The following is a 22,535-nucleotide window of genomic DNA, read 5'->3' as shown; positions in this document are numbered from 1 at the left end:
GAGGAGAAGTACATGCTTGCTGCAGGAAGAGGTTACCATTCAATTACACTGAGACAAAGATTTTTCTCCCTGCCACCAGCTCTCGATATCTCTCCACCTCACTGTGGCAATTACAGTGATGTGTAATCTGTCTCGCCAATAAAAAACACTCCATATATCCCAGAGTGTCTTATCTCTGAGTGGAGAGACCTAGTGCTGTGCCTCAAACATAAACCCTCAGACCACACTCATCCATTACTGGACACTTCCATCTAACAACACATTCCTCAGCACAATTGATAAACAAAACACAAAATATCACTGCAGGAGGCCTCAACAAATTGACAAGTTGAGCTCTTTTGACAGCATAATGTCATTGATACAGAAAAAAAGTTTTTCCTCCCTTGATTTTTGTTATTACAGCAAGAATTATTACTACAGAAAGGCACTTACAAAGGAAGTCCAATAAGAGGGTCCACGATAAAAATCATGCGACAGATGCTATCAATAGAATAATGAGGTCTAAGGTTGCAGCATCTACTCACTCTGACTGGGACGTCCCGCTAATATCCAGCGTGGGTCATAAGGTGCCTTTGTAGGAACAAACTCCACTGGCCGATCGATGGGATCTTTAGCACTGAGTATTGGCACAGGACTCGACTTATTCTGAAGGAGAACAGCACTGTTAGACTCGAAATCACATTCTCCGGGTCACATTTCAGTGTGTTCTGCATACCTTCGGCATGTAAGACAGCCAGAGCAGTAACGTAAACACTCCCTCAAAATCATCGCACACAGTGGTGTGTGTGACTCCATTATTGTGCATGATCTGTACTCCACCCAGCTGGTTATTGGAGGTGTACACCTCGCGACCCAGAACCTGTGAAGAAAGAGCAAAGGCGTGAATTAAAAAGTCTTGTTCACAAGTCGCAAAGCTGCAACACTGAGTACTTCTGAAGAAAAACTTGCTGCAGGATTGCATAAAGTACATTTGTGAGATACATCACATTAAATATCTGAAACATACTCAAGAGTTTTAATGCAGTTAGTGTGAAGATATCCTTAAAGGGTTAGTTCACCCAAAAATTTAAATTAGCCCATAAATTACTCACCTTCAAGGCATCCTAGGTGTATATGACTTTCCAGTCGGAGTTATATTAAAAATTGTCTTTTATCTTTTAAGCTGTTTAATGACAGTCAGTGGGTGTTGCAGTGCTTCAGTCCAAAAGAAGTGAAATAAAAAGCGCTCATCCAAAAATTTGTACTTCTAATTCGTGACCGTTGTTTTGTTCTGATCTCTCCCCCGCACTTCTGCACAACGCCGAACTTATACGTCATCCACCCGGAACTGCTTCCGTTTACAACAGTGAGTGCAAGCTAGATTAAATTGATTATTACGTTTTAAATATGGTTAAATTTCTTACAAAAACGCATCGATTCGCTACAGAAGGCCTTTGTTCAGCCCCCGGAGCCGTGTGAGACACTTTTTATTATTGATGGGCGCTTTTTATTTCACCTCTTTTGGACTGATGCACTGCAACATCCGCTGACTGCCATTAAACAGCTTGAAAGATCAAATACCATTTTTAATATAACTCCGACTAGATTCGTCTAAAAGAAGAAAGTCATATACACCTAGGATGCCTTGAGGGTGAGTAATTTATCGGCTAATTTTAATTTTTGGGTGAACTAATCCTTTAAGAACATATTAAGCTTTGGTTGCAGCGTTTTGTCTGTGAAATGTTCTGTACATTAGTTAAAGGGGTCATGAACTGAGAAATAAAATTTCCCTTGATCTTTTGACATATAGGAGGTCATTGTACTATAAAAACATCTTGTAAGTTTCAGAACTCAAAACTTTCTCATTAGTCTAAAAACAGCATATATTGAAGCAAATCAGCCAAAACGACAGGTTATGGAATGTGCCACTTTATGACGTAATAATGTGGATGAACCGCCTCTGCAGAAGATCAACGCCTGCTTCTACATCACTGCCTGTTTAGCCCCATCCACCAATTCGCACATATAGTGTAAATAGCGAGAGAGGCAAACATTTTTATTATGTGGTCACTATTGCTTTGTCTGATATATCGTTTGATACAGGCCCGTAGCCAGCTATGAGGTCACCGAGGTCCAGACCTCAGTAAATTTTTCATGTTGTCTGAATGACTAATTTGCTGTTAAACTTCTCATATGAATGTCTGCATGACATGTATAATACAGTTAAGACAGTTTGCAAGAATTTTTAGCGTCCGTGGTAAGAAAATGATCGCTGCGAGACGCTGCCGGAGTGAAAGAGTTGTGAGTGAGTACGTGGGCACAGCCTCGATCCAGCTATTATAAGCGTTTGTGGAGTTGTCTTTTTCACTTAATTTAACACTTTAGAAAGATAATAAAGTAGGACGCTTCAGTTTAGGGTCAGTGATATCTTTATCTTATCTTATTTGCAAAAGATTTGAAATAATTTTGGTTTATTTATTTGTTTTTCATTTTTTGTTTGTTTTAATAGCAATATCTGGCAACACTGCATCGCCGGCACTTAAAGGAACACTCCACTATTTTTGAAAATAGGCTCATTTTCCAACTCCCCTAGAGTTAAACAGTTCAGTTTTACAGTTTTCGAATCTATTCAGCCGATCTCCGGGTCTGGCAGTAGCACTTTTAGCTGCAGCTTAGCATAGATCATTGAATCTGATTAGACTGATTAGATCTGAAGAGTTTCTATATTTTTCCTATTTAAAACTTGACTCTTCTGTAGTTACGATTTTCTAGGCCGATATGTCTAGGAACTATACTCTCATTCCAGCGTAATAATCAAGGAACTTTACTGCCGTACCATGGGTGCAGCAGGCGCAATGATATTACGCAGATATTGATATTGTTGTCTCTAGTTGGTAACTGTGGTTGGTCATTTTACATGTCGGTCAGGCATGTCCCACTAGCCTTTTCTTATTACTGCCATTGGACTCTATGGATTCAGGAGTCAAGCTACTGTGCTACCCCTGGTGTCAAGTTGCCCGCAGGTCAAGCATTGCAATGATGCTCAAAGTCTAAAGAACTACAGCTTTGACCTTTATGACCATCCGAATAATTCCCATGACATATAATTGATGGTGTCACCTTGAAAATAGACTGAAATCAGACTGTTGGGTGATTCTTGGCCAAAATAAGCTACAATGTAGACCAGACTATATGTTGATTAACAGTGATGTCACTAACTCTTCTTCTTACTTCTTACTTGAGGAAGTAACACAGAACTAGAAAGCATGGAGTGTGCATTGTGTGTTATGGCAATGTCAGTGCTAGTGGAGGTCCTGGGGCTGTGGATCATCACACAGGCAGTCAGCCCAGTGCTGGAGGCTGAGGAGAGCGTGTTCTCCATTCAATGCTGTCAATGACCTGGGAAGAATGATGGTGTCACTGAGTGGTCAGTGGGGGAGAGTAAGGGGTTATGCCTCCAGGACTACATCGATACTCAGATTTCGCCGTCCTTTCTCTATTCACACACTGATTAAAGAATCACATACAATGATTTCAATAGAGTGATGTAATTTTTTGTGGTGTTGCAGACCATACACCGTCTAAATTAGTGGTCGACCGATATTGGTATTTTGACAGCCGATGCCGATATCTTGGAAAGCAGGGTGGCCGATGGCCGATATAAAGCCGATATAATTTTATTTATCAGTTAAGACAGTTAAGACAGTTTGCAAGAATTTTTAGCGTCCGTGGTAAGAAAATGATCGCTGCGAGACGTGAAAGAGTTGAAAGAGTTGTGAGTGAGTACGTGGGCACAGCCTCGATCCAGCTATTATAAGCGTTTGTGGAGTTGTCTTTTTCACTTAATTTAACACTTTAGAAAGATAATAAAGTAGGACGCTTCAGTTTAGGGTCAGTGATATCTTTATCTTATCTTATTTGCAAAAGATTTGAAATAATTTTGGTTTATTTATTTGTTTTTCATTTTTTGTTTGTTTTAATAGCAATATCTGGCAACACTGCATCGCCGGCACTTAAAGGAACACTCCACTATTTTTGAAAATAGGCTCATTTTCCATTTTCGAATCCATTCAGCCGATCTCCGGGTCTGGCGGTAGCACTTTTAGCTGTAGCTTAGCATAGATCATTGAATCTGATTAGACCGTTAGCATCTCGCTCAAAAATGACCAAAGAGTTTCGATATTTTTCCTATTTAAAACTTGACTCTTCTGTAGTTACGATTTTCTAGGCCGATATGTCTAGGAACTATACTCTCATTCCAGCGTAATAATCAAGGAACTTTACTGCCGTACCATGGGTGCAGCAGGCGCAATGATATTACGCAGATATTGATATTGTTGTCTCTAGTTGGTAACTGTGGTTGGTCATTTTACATGTCGGTCAGGCATGTCCCACTAGCCTTTTCTTATTACTGCCATTGGACTCTATGGATTCAGGAGTCAAGCTACTGTGCTACCCCTGGTGTCAAGTTGCCCGCAGGTCAAGCATTGCAATGATGCTCAAAGTCTAAAGAACTACAGCTTTGACCTTTATGACCATCCGAATAATTCCCATGACATATAATTGATGGTGTCACCTTGAAAATAGACTGAAATCAGACTGTTGGGTGATTCTTGGCCAAAATAAGCTACAATGTAGACCAGACTATATGTTGATTAACAGTGATGTCACTAACTCTTCTTCTTACTTCTTACTTGAGGAAGTAACACAGAACTAGAAAGCATGGAGTGTGCATTGTGTGTTATGGCAATGTCAGTGCTAGTGGAGGTCCTGGGGCTGTGGATCATCACACAGGCAGTCAGCCCAGTGCTGGAGGCTGAGGAGAGCGTGTTCTCCATTCAATGCTGTCAATGACCTGGGAAGAATGATGGTGTCACTGAGTGGTCAGTGGGGGAGAGTAAGGGGTTATGCCTCCAGGACTACATCGATACTCAGATTTCGCCGTCCTTTCTCTATTCACACACTGATTAAAGAATCACATACAATGATTTCAATAGAGTGATGTAATTTTTTGTGGTGTTGCAGACCATACACCGTCTAAATTAGTGGTCGACCGATATTTGAAAATCGATTCAAAAAATAAATGTGTTAAATAAACATACTTATACTTTAGATGACAAGGTATTTTCCTCAAATAAATAAATATTTAATAAAACTATAATTAAAAAGGAAGTAAACACTGTAACCAACAGGGCACTTCGTATTCTGGGAAGTTTGTGTGCATTAATCATTTTTTTCAAATAAAGCCAAGGTAACACTCATTTTACATACAGCACACAGTGAAAATGACATGAATATGACAGTGGGCAAATGCATAAAGCGCAGCATAATTTAAAATCACGAGTTTAAAGTTTGTCGATCGCGCGTCTCCAGTGAAGCTGAACTCTCCTCCTGTCCACATTCAATTCTCACGGATCGACCGTCACGCAGAGAACACGCGATCATGCAGGATACAAATGCACACTTCACAAGATCTCACAACTGGATCCGACTAAGTTTGCAAGGTTTTTGAAATTAGATGTTTATTAGACATTCAAAGATTTGTTTAAATGATATAAATGCATATTTGCTGAATGCTGACGAAAAACAAGAAAGTATTATAATGTTTGCCTTTCTATTACTAATAATATAAAAGCAATCGTTATAATACTTTTTGTATACATTTTAATTCCTTTGTTTAATCGTTCTATCTGATTAATAGACAGCCGTATTAGATAATCCATATTAGACAGAACTGAATGACAACAGCGAACAAGAGGGAGAATGTAAGCACTGTGTGCTCAGGCGCTGCCGTTCTCAGCGCCGTCAAAATAAAAGTCCCGCCTCGAACGCATTGGCCAAACAGAAAAACTTATCGGCCGATGCCGATATTTAAAAAATGCCAAATATCTGCCGATATATCGGCCATGGCGATATATCGGTCGACCACTAGTCTAAATACTGTAAAGCATTTCTGTTTGTTTGAACTCCTTGACAACTTCTGGTTCAACCAATTCTATGAGTTTGGAGTGAGACCAACTGTTGGGCTGAACAATGGCATATGGCAGTGGTGTCAAATCCTGTTCCTGGAAGGTCACAGTCCTGCTTAGTTTAGCTACAATCTCAGTTAAACAAACCTGAATCACCTAATCAAAGTCTTCAGGATTACAGCCAACTTCTAGGCAAGTAAGAGCTAAACTCTGCAAGATGTCTTGCACAAATGCAATATTTGACATCCTTTGAATATAGGAAGAGTGTGTAGGAAACAGTTTTGAAAATGGTCATTGTTTTTGCAATTTTGTTTGGTGCCACTGATGGCACAGACGTTCACTACTCAGCTCCTCTAATTTCTGCTTGCCCATCAAGAAAACTGAATATGCTGTTTCAAAAGTAAACTTTTTGACACAACTGGCTATTACTTAACTCTTCCAGAAAAGCCAATGCCAACATAACACTCAAGCTCACTAAACTTATGGCTATATACCAGAGTCTTGAATTTCGTTTCTTGTTCTTAAGACCTCGAGACCACATACATGGTTTTGGGTCATGGTCATTACTCTTGGAAAGCTTTCACACTAGGGACATTTTCTGCAATTGCTCCTGGTGCCCCTCACACCTCACTGGTTAGGTTTTAGACTCGCTTGACTTTATCGAACCCCAGTGCATTAAGCATTCATCTGGCTATTTTATCTTGGGACGTAACAATCATCACAAGCTAGCATTATAGAGAACATAACGTTAGCCAATGTATGTTTGTTTTAGACAGTTCTTTTGCAACCAAACTCAGACCACCTCCTATAGATTGTTTCGGGGTTCTGTACCACAGGGTGCTCCCCAATCTGCAAGACAGCTTTCATATGACCAATTTTTCAATGTAAACCATACTGTTTCAAATTAAACTTATAGTTTGATAGACCTTGGTCTGCATCTACAGCTCGGTTTATGGTCTCATTAAGACTGCAGTCTGTACCACAAGTGATAATTACCTCAACCATTTCAGAGAATGTACAAGAACTGCATGACTCTAAAAGGCAACATAGACATTTTAGACATTAAGTTCACTGAAATCAACAGCCTGGTCCTTGAATCAACTACTTAAACTTTAACTTTTTTGTCAGGGTCAGTCTTGGTTTGGACCTGAGGTGCAGGAGGTCTAGTTCTGTAATGTAGGGTATATGGGCTGCAGGGAATATAGTTTTGGTCTGGGCCTTGACTCTAGCTCCAGTTTTTATGTGTCTGGTATGTCCCTTTTGTTCCAGTGGTTAATGAAAGACTGAACTCTTCCATATCACAGTAATACAATCACAGGTTTGACCATCCACACACACACAAAAAAAAAAAAACATTCTAAACTCTGAGACTGACACCTTTGTAACAGTCATAATCGCTTACAGACCTGACGTGTTCTGAGACCTGTGCGGTAATGCTTATCATGGGTATTTGTAAATGAGCCGATCACGGTTCTGCTCTAATTAACACAGTAATGGGACTGTAAAGAACATTTTCAGATGGAGATAGATGGGGCGTTCCTGCAGTTCCAGAGAGGACAAACAGATACTGGCCGTGACACATGACTGTGACTGAAATATCTGAATACCGTTTTTCTGTCCATACCGGACATTTAAGAACCATTAAAGGAAATTGTTCTGAATAAGAACTGTTACTCGGTTCCCAACCCTAATCTAGACTGCTGCAGAGAGTGATGGGAGAAAGGCAGAGCGAGACAGGGATATCTGTAGCAGTAGAAGTGCTCATTCTGTTCTCAGAGGAATGATATGGGTGTCCCTCCCCGGTCTCAGCCCCAGGCATCAGCCTATTTCTATGCAAATAACAACTTCACGCTTCTCTTTCTATTATTCCTGCGGGAGCTGCAGCATCATGATGGGAGACAGAGAGAGAGATGCGGGGGGATGGCAGTCACTGAGGGGTGAATTATAAACCTACAGAAACACACTTTTTTTTTCTATTTTGGCAGATGATTTTCCATTGACTTCTGTTGTCTTTATACTGAGATATCAGTTTTAATACTGTCCCTCAGTTTGTAGCAAATCATTTTTGATTTAATTTCTGTACCCAATAAAGCACATGTGGTGCCTTTGCTTCCTTTTTTAAGCTTGAAAATCACAAGATCCCAACTGCTTAAAAAATTACATAGTAATTGCCTGGAAAAACTTTGTACATACAAATTTTTAGTTATACTTTATTTTACAGCATGTGTACTTATAGTGTAATTACCCAAGAAAGTACCGGGTAGTATAAGGTAACTACATGGTTTTACAAGTTTAGGTTTAGGGGTAGGTTCATGCATAGTATGTAGTTATTACTCAGTTATTGTAATTTCTACTTTATAAGTACATAGTATGGACACGTGGAACAAGACTGTAAAAAGTGCTACCAAATTTTGTCCTTTTGTTTTTTTATTAAATAAAGTCATATGTGTTTGGAATGATATGAGGGATGAATAAATGATGAAAGAATTTACATTTTTGGGTGAGCTGTTCCTTTAACACATGCTTGAATGCACAGCCAACCGCTGTCACCAGTAAAATAAAAAAACTGGCTGATTCATAAAAGTCATATTGTAATGCAGTCGTGGTAATTGCATGAATTAGGGATTCATTTATTTGGGTCATAGTTGAGTGCACACAAGGCTTTTGGAGTTCACACTAACCTGTCACAATTCCTGCCTCGGACCAATCAAATTACTTCAAGCAATTAAAAGAGAGGCCAATTAAAATGCCCTTATCAGCAGAGTGAATAGGTAATTTATGCACACATGCCACCTTTTATAGCAGCAACTAAACAACAGAGAAGACCTTTGAAAACATACAAATCATACTAGGCGAATTATAAAACTGCTTTGAGAAGGCACAGTTGGCTTATGGATTCTAAAACTAGAAAACATGTAAATGGGTGCCGCTGCTGACCTTATTGAGAGCTCCAGCTCCAGTCAGGATGATGTGAGAGTTCTCCACCTGTATGGTCCTTTGGCCCAGTCTCACCAGATATGCTCCGATTCCAATGGCTCTGCATGTTACCTGAGGACCAGAAAACACAGACATTCAGAAACACTATAACATCTACACTACTGCACAAAAGTTTGGGTAAGATTATATTGATTTATTTATTGTTTTAAAGAAGTCTATTATGCTCACCACGGCTGCATTTATTTGGTCAAAAATACAGTAAAAACAGTAATATTGTGAAATATTATTACAATTTAAAACAACTAATACTTTTTTTATATTTTAAAATGTAATTTATTTCGGTGATGCCAAAGCTGAATAGCAACTAAACAACAGAGAAGACCTTTGAAAACATACAAATCATACTAGGCGAATTATAAAACTGCTTTGAGAAGGCACAGTTGGCTTATGGATTCTAAAACTAGAAAACATGTAAATGGGTGCAGCTGCTGACCTTATTGAGAGCTCCAGCTCCAGTCAGGATGATGTGAGAGTTCTCCACCTGTATGGTCCTTTGGCCCAGTCTCACCAGATATGCTCCGATTCCAATGGCTCTGCATGTTACCTGAGGACCAGAAAACACAGACATTCAGAAACACTATAACATCTACACTACTGCACAAAAGTTTGGGTAAGATTATATTGATTTATTTATTGTTTTAAAGAAGTCTATTATGCTCACCACGGCTGCATTTATTTGGTCAAAAATACAGTAAAAACAGTAATATTGTGAAATATTATTACAATTTAAAACAACTAATACTTTTTTTATATTTTAAAATGTAATTTATTTCGGTGATGCCAAAGCTGAATTTTCAGCAGCCATTACTGTCACATGATGCTTTAGAAATCATTCAGATATGCTGATTTTGGTGCTCAAGAAACATTTCTTAATATTAAGAATGTTGAAAACAGTTGATACCTTGTGGTACTTTTTTTTTTTTAGGATTCTTTTGATCAATTAACAGCATTTATTTAAAATAAAAATATTTTGTAACATTGTAAATGCCTTACTGTCACTTTTGATCAATTTAATGCTACCTTGCAGGAAAAAAATATAAATTTCTTAAAAAAAAAAAAAAAAAATCTTGCAGACCTTAATCTTATTCTAGGTAATGCTTTACCAAATGTATTGCTTATGAGCTTTTGTGAATAGTGGAACTTCTCCAAATGTTTGTAACAAGTCACAGTTTTTAACAAGTGTGTGTTTGTGTTCTGCTAGCGTACCAGGTTCATGGTGATGATATCCTCATACGCCAGTGAAGATTCACCCGCGATCATGCCAGAACCTCTCAAGTTCTCCACACCCAACCCCTCCTCTTTACCAATGATATCAGTGATCTTATACCTGCAAAGACACACATTAAAAGGGGAATTTATATTACAATAGAACAACAAAAAATGATCCTAATCAATGACAGAAAAAAAAATCCTGGCAATCTTTTGAAATAAAAGTTCAATGTACAATGTGAACCTTCAGAACTCAAAACCTCCACCCAGTCCAACTATTCACTGAAATTATGCAGCAAAGACAATTCTTATGTTAGACATAAAAGCATTAACAATAAAAAAATCTGTGTATGGGATAATATGCAGCTCACCTGGATTCACCCTCGTCTTCCACATGTTCACAGTGGACTGAGTTCAGAGCAGACACTTTCTTATAGTCCTGAGGTGTGAGGTACAGGTACTTAAAGCCCTACCATTTAACAGGAAAACACTGTGATTACCACATAATTCCTGAAGATAAACACTACATCAATGATCGCTGATCCCTTCCCCTGGAGCCACTCCAAACCTTGTAGGGGTCTGCTGGATCCTGCCAGGCCACATGGAACATGTGTCTGATCTCCTCTGCCAGGCCAATCCGGGCTCCGCTGTTGGCAGCGATATAGATTCGTGGGATGCCGCTTTCCCGCGCCATCTCTGAAGCCTGCTGGAACAGCACATCCTCCTGCGGCCCGAAGGAGCCAATCTTATGTGTGATGTCATTGCTGATCACAATAATCTCACGGCCAGCCGGGTACTCAGGGGTTCGGAGAGTCATCCGCCATGCTACCATGCCAATCTAGAGAATCATGGAATCATGAGTTCATTTTCTATCCACAATAAAGGTGTGATAACTAAATAAATGCTTGTGGATCCTCACAAACCAACATTTAAGAAGCAAAGGGGCCCCCTACAGTGTACAAAGTTTACTGCATGTGATCATTTGTTGAAAATGAGCAAGAAATGCCACACATTAAGTTTGAGTTACACAGTCTTCCTGTTTAAGTCAAGTCACCTTTATTACTATAGCGCTTTATACAATACAGATTGTTTCAAAGCAGCTTTACAGTGCTCAACAATAAAATAATGATTCAATGATGCAAACAGAATTGAATTCTCTGTAAAGCAACTCTAAAAAGGCAATAGTCATTTTTCAGTTGAAATCAGTTCATTGTTGATTCAGTTCAGTTCAGTTTAAGATGATACATTTTTACAAAAAATAAGTTTTAGCCAATATCATTAACATGGTGCAATCTAACCTCATTTCCTCCAGGTAGGCGGTTCATCTGCACCAGCTGACCCTGAGAATCCAGAACCAGCTCTGTGAAGGTCAGCAATTCCGATGGAAGAGGACACTTGGGTAAGTTGGCGTGTGCGTCCATGGACTGCCATAGCTTCTTCAGAGCCTAGAGGAAAATGGACACCACATGAGAAATGTTTATCTTCATATATTTGCAGTGCTCTTGTTTAAAAAATGGATAAACAAAGACTTGATAATCAACTTTGTGTATTAAAATATACATTACTGTTCAAAAGTTTGATTTTTACGTTTTTCGAAAAGTCTCTTATGCTCACCATCACTGCATTTAATTGATCAAAAATACAGTAATTTTATGAAATATCATTATTACAACTTGAAGAATAGTTTTCCCATTTTACAAGATTTTAAAATGTCATTTTTCCTGTGACATTTTGACCAGCTGTTACTCCAGTCTTCAGTGTCACATGATCCTTCACAAATCATTCTATGATGATGAAATGATAATCATTCAAGTAACATTTTTTATCATTATAAATTTTGAAAACAGTTGCGTTTCTTAATATTTTTCTGGAAAACCATGATGAATATGAATGGATGAATAGAACGTTCAAGAACATAGAACATAAATGCCTTTACATTAAAAATGTCTTGTCACTTTTGATCAATTTAATGCAACCTTGCTGAATAAAAGTATTCATTTCTTTAAAAAAAATCATACTGGCCTTCTGACTCTGAACTTTTATAAAGAATATCTCTTTGGATTTGAGACTTTAGTCTTTGCAACTTTACAGATCTTCTTTATGCACCAAGAGCTTGTAACACTCCAAAGAGAAAGGAAAAATTGAAATCGCATCATATGACCCCTTTAAATGTTAATATACATTGAAATGCAATTATATCTTTAAATGTGAAAAGATTTGCCATCACAGACTACTGTGTCAGGTTGTGGACAATACCTGACGGAACATCTCTGGGAAGTCGTAGACATAGGTGGTACCGAGGCTCTGGGCCTGGAAGCGTTTGGACTGCAGGAGGTCTTTAGTGACATAGGGTGTGTTGATGAGCATGCCATGAAGAGGACCCTGCTTATCTCCATATGCCTGGAACATGATCTGATATGAGAGAGAGACAGAGGGCAAAAGAGAGTCAGCAAGTCAAGCATAGGTAAAGAAACACAAACAACTATATATAAATCGATAATTTTCCCCATGTCTAGGCAAACAGATAACAGTTGGCCAATGATACAAACAAACAAAACTGACAGTTGATGTTACAATGACAAAAGATCATTTTGTAAATTTTTTTAAAATTATTAATTCAACTCCATGAAAAGCATTTTTTACACTCAAACAGAAAAAGTCACCACATCACTGACAAATGAAACTAAATGGTGACTAGCACAATGACAAATCACCCAACGCCAATGTCTGAAAGAATATTAGTGAAACAACAAATTGCGCAGTGTCATTTATATGTTTGGACACATGTGACTAAATTCATTTTTATCATGATACATATAAATAACATAAATGCCAAAATAATGCTGTTTATTAATCATTATTAGTTTGTGGGTATAGTATTGGGCTTAGTAGGTTTTTTTTAAAGAAATTAACTGATTAAAAGTTAATACTGTCCTTCTTAACTTTCTATACATCAAAGAAATCTGAAAAACAATGGATTGCAGTTTTCCTAAAAATACTGCAGAATTGTTTTCAACATTGATGGTTCTTGAGCACAAATTAGTTTTAAAACGGCAATTAATTTAATAATTAATTTTAATTTGTAAAAAGGTTTCACAATATTACTGTTTTAATATATTTTTGATTAAATAAATGCTTCTTTCAAAAACAAACAAAAACATTTGACCAAGCCCAAACTTTTGAACAGAAATGTATTTTAAATATTTTGATCTATTAAATGGCTGAAAGCAGACATACTGTGCATATTTTTGACATATTTATATATTTTACATATTACATACATATTTTCACATATTTTATATATTAGACAAATATATGCTTGAAAGGGTGTCGAATTTGAAAAAGATAAAATATAAGAAAAAGTATACGATTTTTTTTGGTCACTGCGTAATTTGCATAACTGCCATTTGTATTATTTCCTAGCTTTGACTTCACTAATTTTCAAAAAAATGTAGAGCTATATTAAACAAATGTAAAGAATGTGTGTCCAAACTTTTCACTGATTGTGTGTTTGCTACTGACAGAAAATTAACATATATTATTAACAAACAATGAGGGATGACAAAGGCATAGTACTGTTGTTCAGTTTTAGCTGTCTGCATAAAATATGTGTTTGTGTTAATGAGAGACACGTGAGCCCCACCTGTCTGTCTTTGTTCCCCACCTGTCCTGTACGGGAGTCTGTGACCTCCTTGTACAGGCTGATGTCCAGGTAGTAGCCACTCTCATTGGTCAGGAAGAGGCGGATGGGGATCTGTTTGCCAGTGGGTGTCAGTCGGATGTTAATCTTCAGCTCGGCTTGGAGCACACGGAGCTTCCAGAGACGACTCCCGTAGCGCATGACCATGGAGCGCACAGATTCCTCAATCTAATGAGAACACAAGAGCTCAAAACGCATGCAGATAAGTACCTTCCTGAAACAAAAATCCACTGAAACTCATTAAAACCTTAGAAGGGTCCATGATGACGGTTGGAACAAAATTGAGGAAGATGTGATTGCAGTCGGTGCGCACTGTGGTGTGGTTGAAGGCCACTTCCAGCTCATCCATGGCCTCCAGCAGCAAGCGTTCTGCCTCGTTGTGCAGGTACTCAAACGACGCTTCCTACACGGTGGGGAACCATACAGTGTCACACATATGACCAAGTTTATGGATGCAAACATAGACCACAGAGATGCTCCTACCTTGGTGACCAAGTCCGAGTGGCGGATGATGGCCCGCACAAAGAAGCGGTAATCTGTGACCTCAGTGCCCACTTCCACGCGGGCAGCTCCCAAGTACAGGTGCATCTTATGGTTGGCACAGGGGATGGCCGTCAGTGCAAAGTTACGCATTCGGTTGAGCTCCAGCTGGAAAGCCAAGGCAGGTTCCAAGTGCCTGTAGATACGGTCCTCCTCAAACTAGAAAAAAAGGATTGACAAAATTGACAAACTTTTTTGTCAGACAAAATTAAACGACTATGAAAATGAACTTGGTCGAAAGTGGTTCTAAAAAAAGTTCTAAAAAATATTTATATTATATTATATTTAGGTCTGTCAGTCGATTACAATTTTTAATCAAATTAATTAAATGATGTGCCGAATAATTGACCTAATTAATCGCAAAATAAATTTGACTGAAAATACCCACAAAAGATTAAAGCTATTTTTGTGTTAAATGAGAAAGTATCAAGTAGACATTACACATAGTAGCTATAGAAAGAAATATTTTATTTGATTCAACATAAAATTTCAAGCAAAATTTAAAGGGCCAGTGCATTAATATTAAGGTGTTAAAATATTTTAATCACGTTATTCTTTCATAACTAATTAAGTTAATGCGTTAAACTGACAGCCCTAATTATATTATATTATATTATTTATTTTCACTAACCAAGACAAATTTGTGTGCGAAATCTGTGTACAAATGATTTTCATATCACAATTCATCAATACATTTTGTATAAAATTTTCTACTTTCATAAAAAGGTAGAGGAAAGGTACAAGTTAGGAACATTTTAATATCACAAATATTTTTGTAAGAAATTCTCCTGTTGATATAAATATGAATAATCCACAAAAATTATTAGTGAATGAGACCCATTATCTTTCACAATACCATTTGTAGCTGCTTGTATAGCAGAAATGCAAAATTAGAATGATGAACTAAACAAGGTATATTCCCCCCACTTACATTAGACAGCTAAGTATTAGTTTCTGCTGTGGTATTGAAATTGTTATCGAAAATTGTGAATGTCACTGGTATCTAAAATATAGATTTTATAGTAACCTTATTTCCAACAGAAATATAATTGATATCGCTAATGTGGAAAAGAAAATGACTCTTATGTTAATACTGTCTAGTCCTAATCATGTTTACAATATTGACCAAAAATTATTGATTTAATAATTGATTAAGATTTTTGCCATAATCGAGCAACCCTAAAAAGTTTGATCATGAAATGGCAAAATTTTACTAATAACTATAATAATAAGATTTAATAAAATAGAAAATTTAAATAGAATGAAATTGCTCATTTTAAATTTAGAGAAAGTGAGTCTACAGAAGCAGAAAGTGACTGTGAGCTATAATAGCAGGCTAGATTTAGTAAATGTAGGTAATCACAGCTGCTAATGGATGTCATCCCTCTCAAATGAGACAAATAATTAAAAAGTTAATTAATGTAATGAGCTTTGCTGGAACCATTTTAGCAAACTATCAGGGCTGAAGGAAGCCAGAGAAATGCCATTGATCATGATGGAGTGACTTGCACAGCAAAGACAAGAAATGGAGGAATATAACAGCTTTTTTTCCCTCCTCCTCATTTCCCCTTTGTATTCCCCCCCCTAAACATAAAGCTGCTGATGAATTTAATGAACACTTGCATTTAAAAGTGTTACAGTCTTTTGTGCCTGTCACTGGTAGTCTTGTGTAAAACATAACTCACCTTGCCTCGAGCTCGAAAAGTGAAAAATTTGGGGAATTCTCTCTGTGAAACAAAGACATTAAACATTAACCGTGAAATAGCATTTCATTCTGTACATGTCAACACCGATCAGGAAGACCAGACCAATATTTATGGTACAGTATATTGTATTCATTATTACAGGACATTTACAGAACAGGTTTTGTACATTTGAAAGACTGAACAGTCTTATAATTAAGTCTGTAACTTAATTAAGAGACCATTTATAATGGCTCCGTTCCAAAACCTAGGAGTCAAAATGTTAATAATAATAATAAAAACTCAATATTTCCAATAATATTACATTTATAAATAAAAAAAAAAAAAAAAAAAAAAAGTATATTTAATGATATAAAACAAATAATACTGACTTACATAGCCACTTTTTCCCCCAATTTGGATTCAATTATTTCATTTCAAAGATAATTTGTACAGATCCAATATTTCTATTTGGGGACTTTTAGGGACATTGATATACAGTGTGCAATTATTGGCGATTAATTTGATTGATTAATCAGCGCATCATGCAATAAATTTGATTGCAGCTTTTAAATCAAATGACTGCCTGAATTTTCTTACATAAGAGCACTGTCATTAGGTTACGCAACATGCTAACATCCAAGACGGTGAACATGATAACCAAGAAATGTCAATCAAAAAATACAGTCCATTTCATTCAATACTTAGAACTACTAAATTAAAATAGACTAATTAAAATTTAAAGGGGTCATATGATGCGATTTCAAGTTTTCCTTTCTCTTTGGAGTGTTACAAGCTGATTGTGCATAGATAAGATCCCTGAAGTTGCAAAGACTAAAGTCTCAAAACCAAAGAGATATTCTTTATCAAATGAGAGAGGCGGGGCATATAGGACCTACAATAATGTACAGTATTTGAAAAATAATGTGTTTTTTGAACATTAAAGCATGTCAACATATTCTGTTACACCAAATACACAAAATAATCTTTAAAAAAGCATCATATGACCCCTTTAACTGTGTGCACTGCACCATGTATTATACATTTAGTATAGGAATATTGTGTCATTAGCTTAGCAACACATAATGTTCCATCTCTACCAGAACCAATAGTGAGCTAAAGCTAAGTTTCTCATGCATTTCAGACAAGTAGTGTTACTGGAGTGACCTGCATGATAGTCTATGTAGAGCGTTTCAGTTCAGTCACTTGTGAGGTCAATTTTTGTTAAGATGCTTCCTAAGAAAGTAGCTGCCTACAGACAGCGAGGCACCTCGATAGGTTGTGAAACAGAGCCAATGCCTCAGACACTTCACAACTACTTACATGGAACCTCTGGTCCACCTCACAGTTGACTTGCTTCCTGAAATCCTGTTAATAACGGCGTCAAGAGCAAAAGGGGAAAAGACACATGCAGTGGGCGTACCAGATTTGAGATCAGTTACTAAGAATTGCAGTTATTCAAATGAACATTCAATTGATTAAAGATTATTCTGCTGAAATTCGATTGAGAAGGAGTGAAAGAGCGGAAACATGCTCAAATGTCATTTAGAAAGCATACCTTCTGAGCAACCAAAAAGGTAAGTCTTCGGATGCCGTGCTCAAATAGCAGAGATTTCTGTGGTAAAAATGATGCAAGTAAACAATGAATACACTGACATTTAAACATTCTTGTTAAAAACAATCATCATATAGAGAACAGAACTCTGTTTCACCTTAGAGTGAGTAAACTCGTGGAACATGGCTGCTAGCCCATCATCATCAATGTCACTGTCTGTCTTTATGGCCACATTAAGGATATGAATTGGCTCATCTTGAATGCTCTGCAGTAAGACAAAAAAAAAACCACACAATATAAACTATGCATAGAAAACAAACATTTTCCAAATAATAGCTTCATTGCATCAAACATTAAAGGGCACCTATTATGCCCCTTTTTACAAGATGTAGTATAAGTCTCAGGTGTCCCCAGAATGTGTCTGTGAAGTTTCAGCTCAAAATACCTCACAGATATTTTATTATATCATTTTGAAAATGTCTATTTTGAATGAAAGCAGAAACACGCTGTTTTCGAGCATGTCTCTTTAAATGCAAATTAGCTGCTGCTCCCCGCCCCCTTTTCCAGAACAGGGCTGTGCCTTTACAGCTCATACCTCGGATCTGATGTATCATCCGAAGCACACCCACAGAAAGCACTGTCACATGACATGCGAGTACTAAACTAAGTTCTCTTTCATGTCTTATTGCGCTTAAACTGTCAAATACACACAAGTTTATGTTAAAAGCAAAAATTACAAAAACACGGTTATGTCTGTGATAAACATGGCGGACTGCGTGCGGCTCACTCTGGGCGGGGTCTCTGCTAATATGGCAGTGCCGTCAACAGTCATGGACGGGGCTCGTAAAATGTGACATCACATTTTACAGATTCTGCGAACGGCTTGTTCTGAGACACTGCTTATGATTTATGGGGATTAAAAAAAGGAGTGGGTGAAGTTTTTTTCATTATAGGGTGTTTGTGTACACATACTGCCAATACACATTTATATTTAAACAGCATGTAAAATGGAATTTTGCATAACAGGTGCCCTTCAATGTCTGATCTTATTTTCCCTTTTTTGACAGGTTCAAAGAATAAAAGGTTCACCTTGTTGTCCTCCTCTCCATACAGCACAGGGTTGCCCCCCTCAGGAAAGGTTGGAGTAGAGGGGGGTGAGTCTGAGAAACAGCTCAACACATCTTTAATGTTCCTGTGATAACAGTCACATTAGACACGCAGAGAGCAAATGTATGTACATTTTAAGAAAACTGCTATAATAGACAACATGAAATGCCATTCTCAATACGGCACATTACAGGTTTAAATGTATTTCTGATTGACACAACAATCAGCGTGTTGGGGATCTAGATGGGATTTGATAGGTCTGCAATAAAGGTTTCGGTATTAACGGAAACTGATATTTAGAAAATTAATTACTGATATAGTAATACTACAAAATATATAATATCGTAAATAGTGCCAGTGATTTTATTGGCACTCCAACATAGATACATAGCTATTGGTAAATGTTATTATTTTATAGAAGATTATTAAAAACATTTTTATTGAAGTTTTTGTGTGTCGCAATATGACAGAGGTGTTAGACTTTATACTGACACCTACTGGTGTGAATGAAACATCCCGCAACTAGGAGGTAGGTAATAACAATAGGAGGTAACAAAAATAAAGTAAGTAGTATTTGGCAGGTCATGTAATCTAAGTATGTCCACCGGAGCGTTATTTGTGGATTAAACCTTATGTGCAGATTGTGCAGAGTACGATCAGGAGCATTTAATAAGCAAATAAATAGGAATAATTTAGATTTCATGAACACCTTTCCAATTACTGTAGACACACACTAACCTGGTGAACTCCTGGAAGGAGCGGAAGGAAACCATGGCGCCCATACGCTGACAGGGCGGGGTGAAGGAGGTGTCCAGGAGCACATCACTAACGCTGGCCACATGGACCATGCCGTAGTGATTCAAGTTAGAGGAGAAGGACATTCTGAGAGAACAACACAACCGCACAAATAAAAGGACATGTTATTAGTGCAGCCGCATATACCTAACCTCTCAAAAATGTGGTAGACCACCCCAGGAGAAAGATCAAATCATCACCATCACACATCGGTCTGGATCAGAGGAGTGAATAGAAGCAGCATCGCCTCCTCACAACTGAATGTGAATACACACTGACGTGTAACATCTGAATGTTATAAAAGGGGCCAGTTGTCAGGAGGCAAGTAAATCAGATATTAAAGGAAAAAATTGTTAAGACTGAAACTTCACTGTATGGGTGAATTCATGCATTTACATTCATTTATTTAAATTCATGGTGGAGGTACAGTTTAGTTAAGAATATTCCAGGTTAAATATAATCTAGCTGCGGCCTGCTGTTTACCATATCATTACCCTAATTTTGGGTCATCCCTCGATTTGTAGAAACAAAAGAAATGGGTTCATCATGACACATTTACATTGGAAGTCTATTGGGCATGTTGGCATGTTGGTTCTTAAACGGGTCTGTGAAAAAATTTTGTCTTCTCAAAGTTAAGATATTAATGAAAAATGTTTAACAAAACCTAAGTTTTAGATGTAACTTTTGATTACAATTTCATTCTGCTTTCTAAAATCAGAAATAGTGAAATTAACTGATGACTTTATTTTATTGACAGGACTACTTTTTAAAACTATGGAGCCATGCACACAATTGAACTAAATTAAAAGGGAATAAACTAGTACAACATGATTTACCTAAGATGAGGGAACAAAATAATAAGTTGTAGCTGCAAATGAATAAGTCATAGGAAATAATATTTCTGTCAAGACCACTATCATCAAAGATGATTGACAATTAGCATACAGTTTGGATTGGTGGTATGGTTCTGTTCTGCGCAAGAACTCCCTGTGCATCCATGCAGCCTAGCATGGATGAGAGCAGGGAGAGCAGTGATAACCCCCCATTCCCCGCCCCCTGGGGTAAACAGAACAGAACCAACATAAATGTATTGAAGATATCATTAATGTTCAATAATTTAATGTACACACTTTTGAATTAGTCTGAATTAAAGGGGAATCAGAAGCCTGAATCCTGACTGGACGAGAGGAGGAGCTGGGGATGGAGAAGGCTAATTAGTTATTGAGCAATGCGATAGCTGCTAATAATACTAAAGGACCTTCTATATGGATGCTGTGATAGGCTTTGTATTCCTATAGGTAGGCGTGGATCAGCTGATGCAAGCTTGACTAACGTGGCCTGCCAGAACTAAAACTACACTCATAGGCGCGGGAAGTGGGGGTGCTGAGGGTGCGGCAGCACCCCCTGTTTTTTTCTGTGGGCAACTGTTTAACTGTTGGGAATTAAAAAAATAAAATAACTAAGTGCAAATAGACCGCCTTGTTGGCAGAGGCTATTTACACTAACTCCACCCACCAACGTGTGATTGGGCTAGTCAACATTACAAAAGACGGTCATCAATCGTCAGATTCAGTGGCGTAGATGGTAAAGCGTGTGTCATAGGCTACTCCTTTTGACGCGATCTACCCGGGTTCGAATCTGCCTTTTGGCGAACTTTTTTTCTCCCTTTTCAAATTTCAAATCACATCAGAAAGCATTTATTTTTTATAAAAATGAAGGAAATAATCAAAAAGTTGAAAATAAAGTATCGGGTAGGGTTAGGGTAGGTGTAGGGAGGGCTTTTGTCCCAGTAAGGTGGCATCCATTTAATAATTTGAATTATAATTAACATTTACACTCAAGTTATTATTGCAGACTGTTTTATAATGTATTACAATGCTGAGGTGCAGATAATTGCCACTATTTGCAATAAGCAATTAGCAGAATATCCTGCTATTTTAACATAGTATAAATATAATCTTTAGCTATTTGCACTTAGTGTAAATAGCATCTATCGCTAAGAAAATATGCTATTTGCACTAAGAGTAAATAGCCTCTATCGCTTTGCCAGTTCCCGCTTCCTTCTTCCCTGAGTCTTGAACTTTGTTATGTACATATACGTTTTCCTTAAATCATCCTGGCAACCCAGGGTTTGACTTTATTTCTGGTACACTTTATTGCAAGTGCATTATTATTAATGTATTTTTCCTGATTTTACAAACTGAGGGACTGGAAGTCAAAATTATTTCCAGTGGAGTCCATGTAAGGGCTATTGATTTTAAGTTATATTTAACCCAGAATATTCCTTTAATAACACCCTTAATTATAAAGTTTAATCAGCACATCTATCAGAAATGGTCAAAATTTCAGAAGGTGCCAAGTATCCTGTTCAATGTTAGTATTTGACAGCAATCTCTTGCCCATTAAGACTAATTAAAAGATTCATACCCAGTAGGGATGTTCATTTTAACCGTTTAACCGGTTAACCGACGGTAAGAATTTTGAACGATTAATACAATCAGTTAAACGGTTTAAAAAGTCATTTAATTATTTATTTTTTCAGTAATTTATCAAAATATTTAAAACGGTTTGCTGCATGATTAAAATACGCTACGCGTAAAAAAAAGTAGTTTTTTTAGGGGAAAAAAAAACATAGGCTAAGTCGCGTATATGTCGCATTTTATTATTTCATTCAGAAATAGGTCTAATGCCGACGCAAAATATTTACAAACATTATAACAAACACTATAAACGTAGCTAGTGTTAGTTCCCCTCACTCCACAACAAATCCTTTCTATTAACAGTATTTAGAAAAGAACAAGAATTAAAAATATAAGAAGCTATAGCAATATAAATGACAAGCCAAAACGAATTAATTTAGGTTAAAACGAAACTGAAACCAACGTTGGGTCTCTCATTCAACACAAAATCAAATGTTTCCGTATTCGCGATGTATATGAATGGCAAATGATTATTTATTAGGTTATGTACTTCACTCGCGTTCCAATATCCACGTAAAACAA

At 37.2% G+C, this 22,535-nt stretch overlaps 1 protein-coding gene across 1 annotated transcript in view; it reads right to left on the bottom strand.

Annotated features, from left to right (window-relative positions):
* The window catches only part of LOC107751257 (acetyl-CoA carboxylase-like), a 69,751-nt gene that overhangs the window by 13,013 nt on the left and 34,203 nt on the right, over positions 1-22,535 (bottom strand). The window contains 17 exon segments of the mRNA XM_016566937.1: positions 525-645; positions 716-859; positions 9,379-9,489; positions 10,152-10,272; positions 10,526-10,623; positions 10,723-10,992; positions 11,453-11,599; positions 12,411-12,566; positions 13,798-14,022; positions 14,102-14,257; positions 14,338-14,553; positions 16,080-16,121; positions 17,400-17,444; positions 17,635-17,691; positions 17,789-17,896; positions 18,721-18,823; positions 19,477-19,620. Coding sequence (XP_016422423.1) covers positions 525-645; positions 716-859; positions 9,379-9,489; positions 10,152-10,272; positions 10,526-10,623; positions 10,723-10,992; positions 11,453-11,599; positions 12,411-12,566; positions 13,798-14,022; positions 14,102-14,257; positions 14,338-14,553; positions 16,080-16,121; positions 17,400-17,444; positions 17,635-17,691; positions 17,789-17,896; positions 18,721-18,823; positions 19,477-19,620 — 2,264 coding nt within the window.

This window comes from Sinocyclocheilus rhinocerous, unplaced genomic scaffold (genome assembly GCF_001515625.1).
Source record: "Sinocyclocheilus rhinocerous isolate Xijiao unplaced genomic scaffold, SAMN03320098_v1.1 scaffold1083, whole genome shotgun sequence".
Taxonomy (NCBI): Eukaryota; Metazoa; Chordata; class Actinopteri; order Cypriniformes; family Cyprinidae; genus Sinocyclocheilus; species Sinocyclocheilus rhinocerous.
This window is presented reverse-complemented; position numbering and strand designations above follow the sequence as displayed.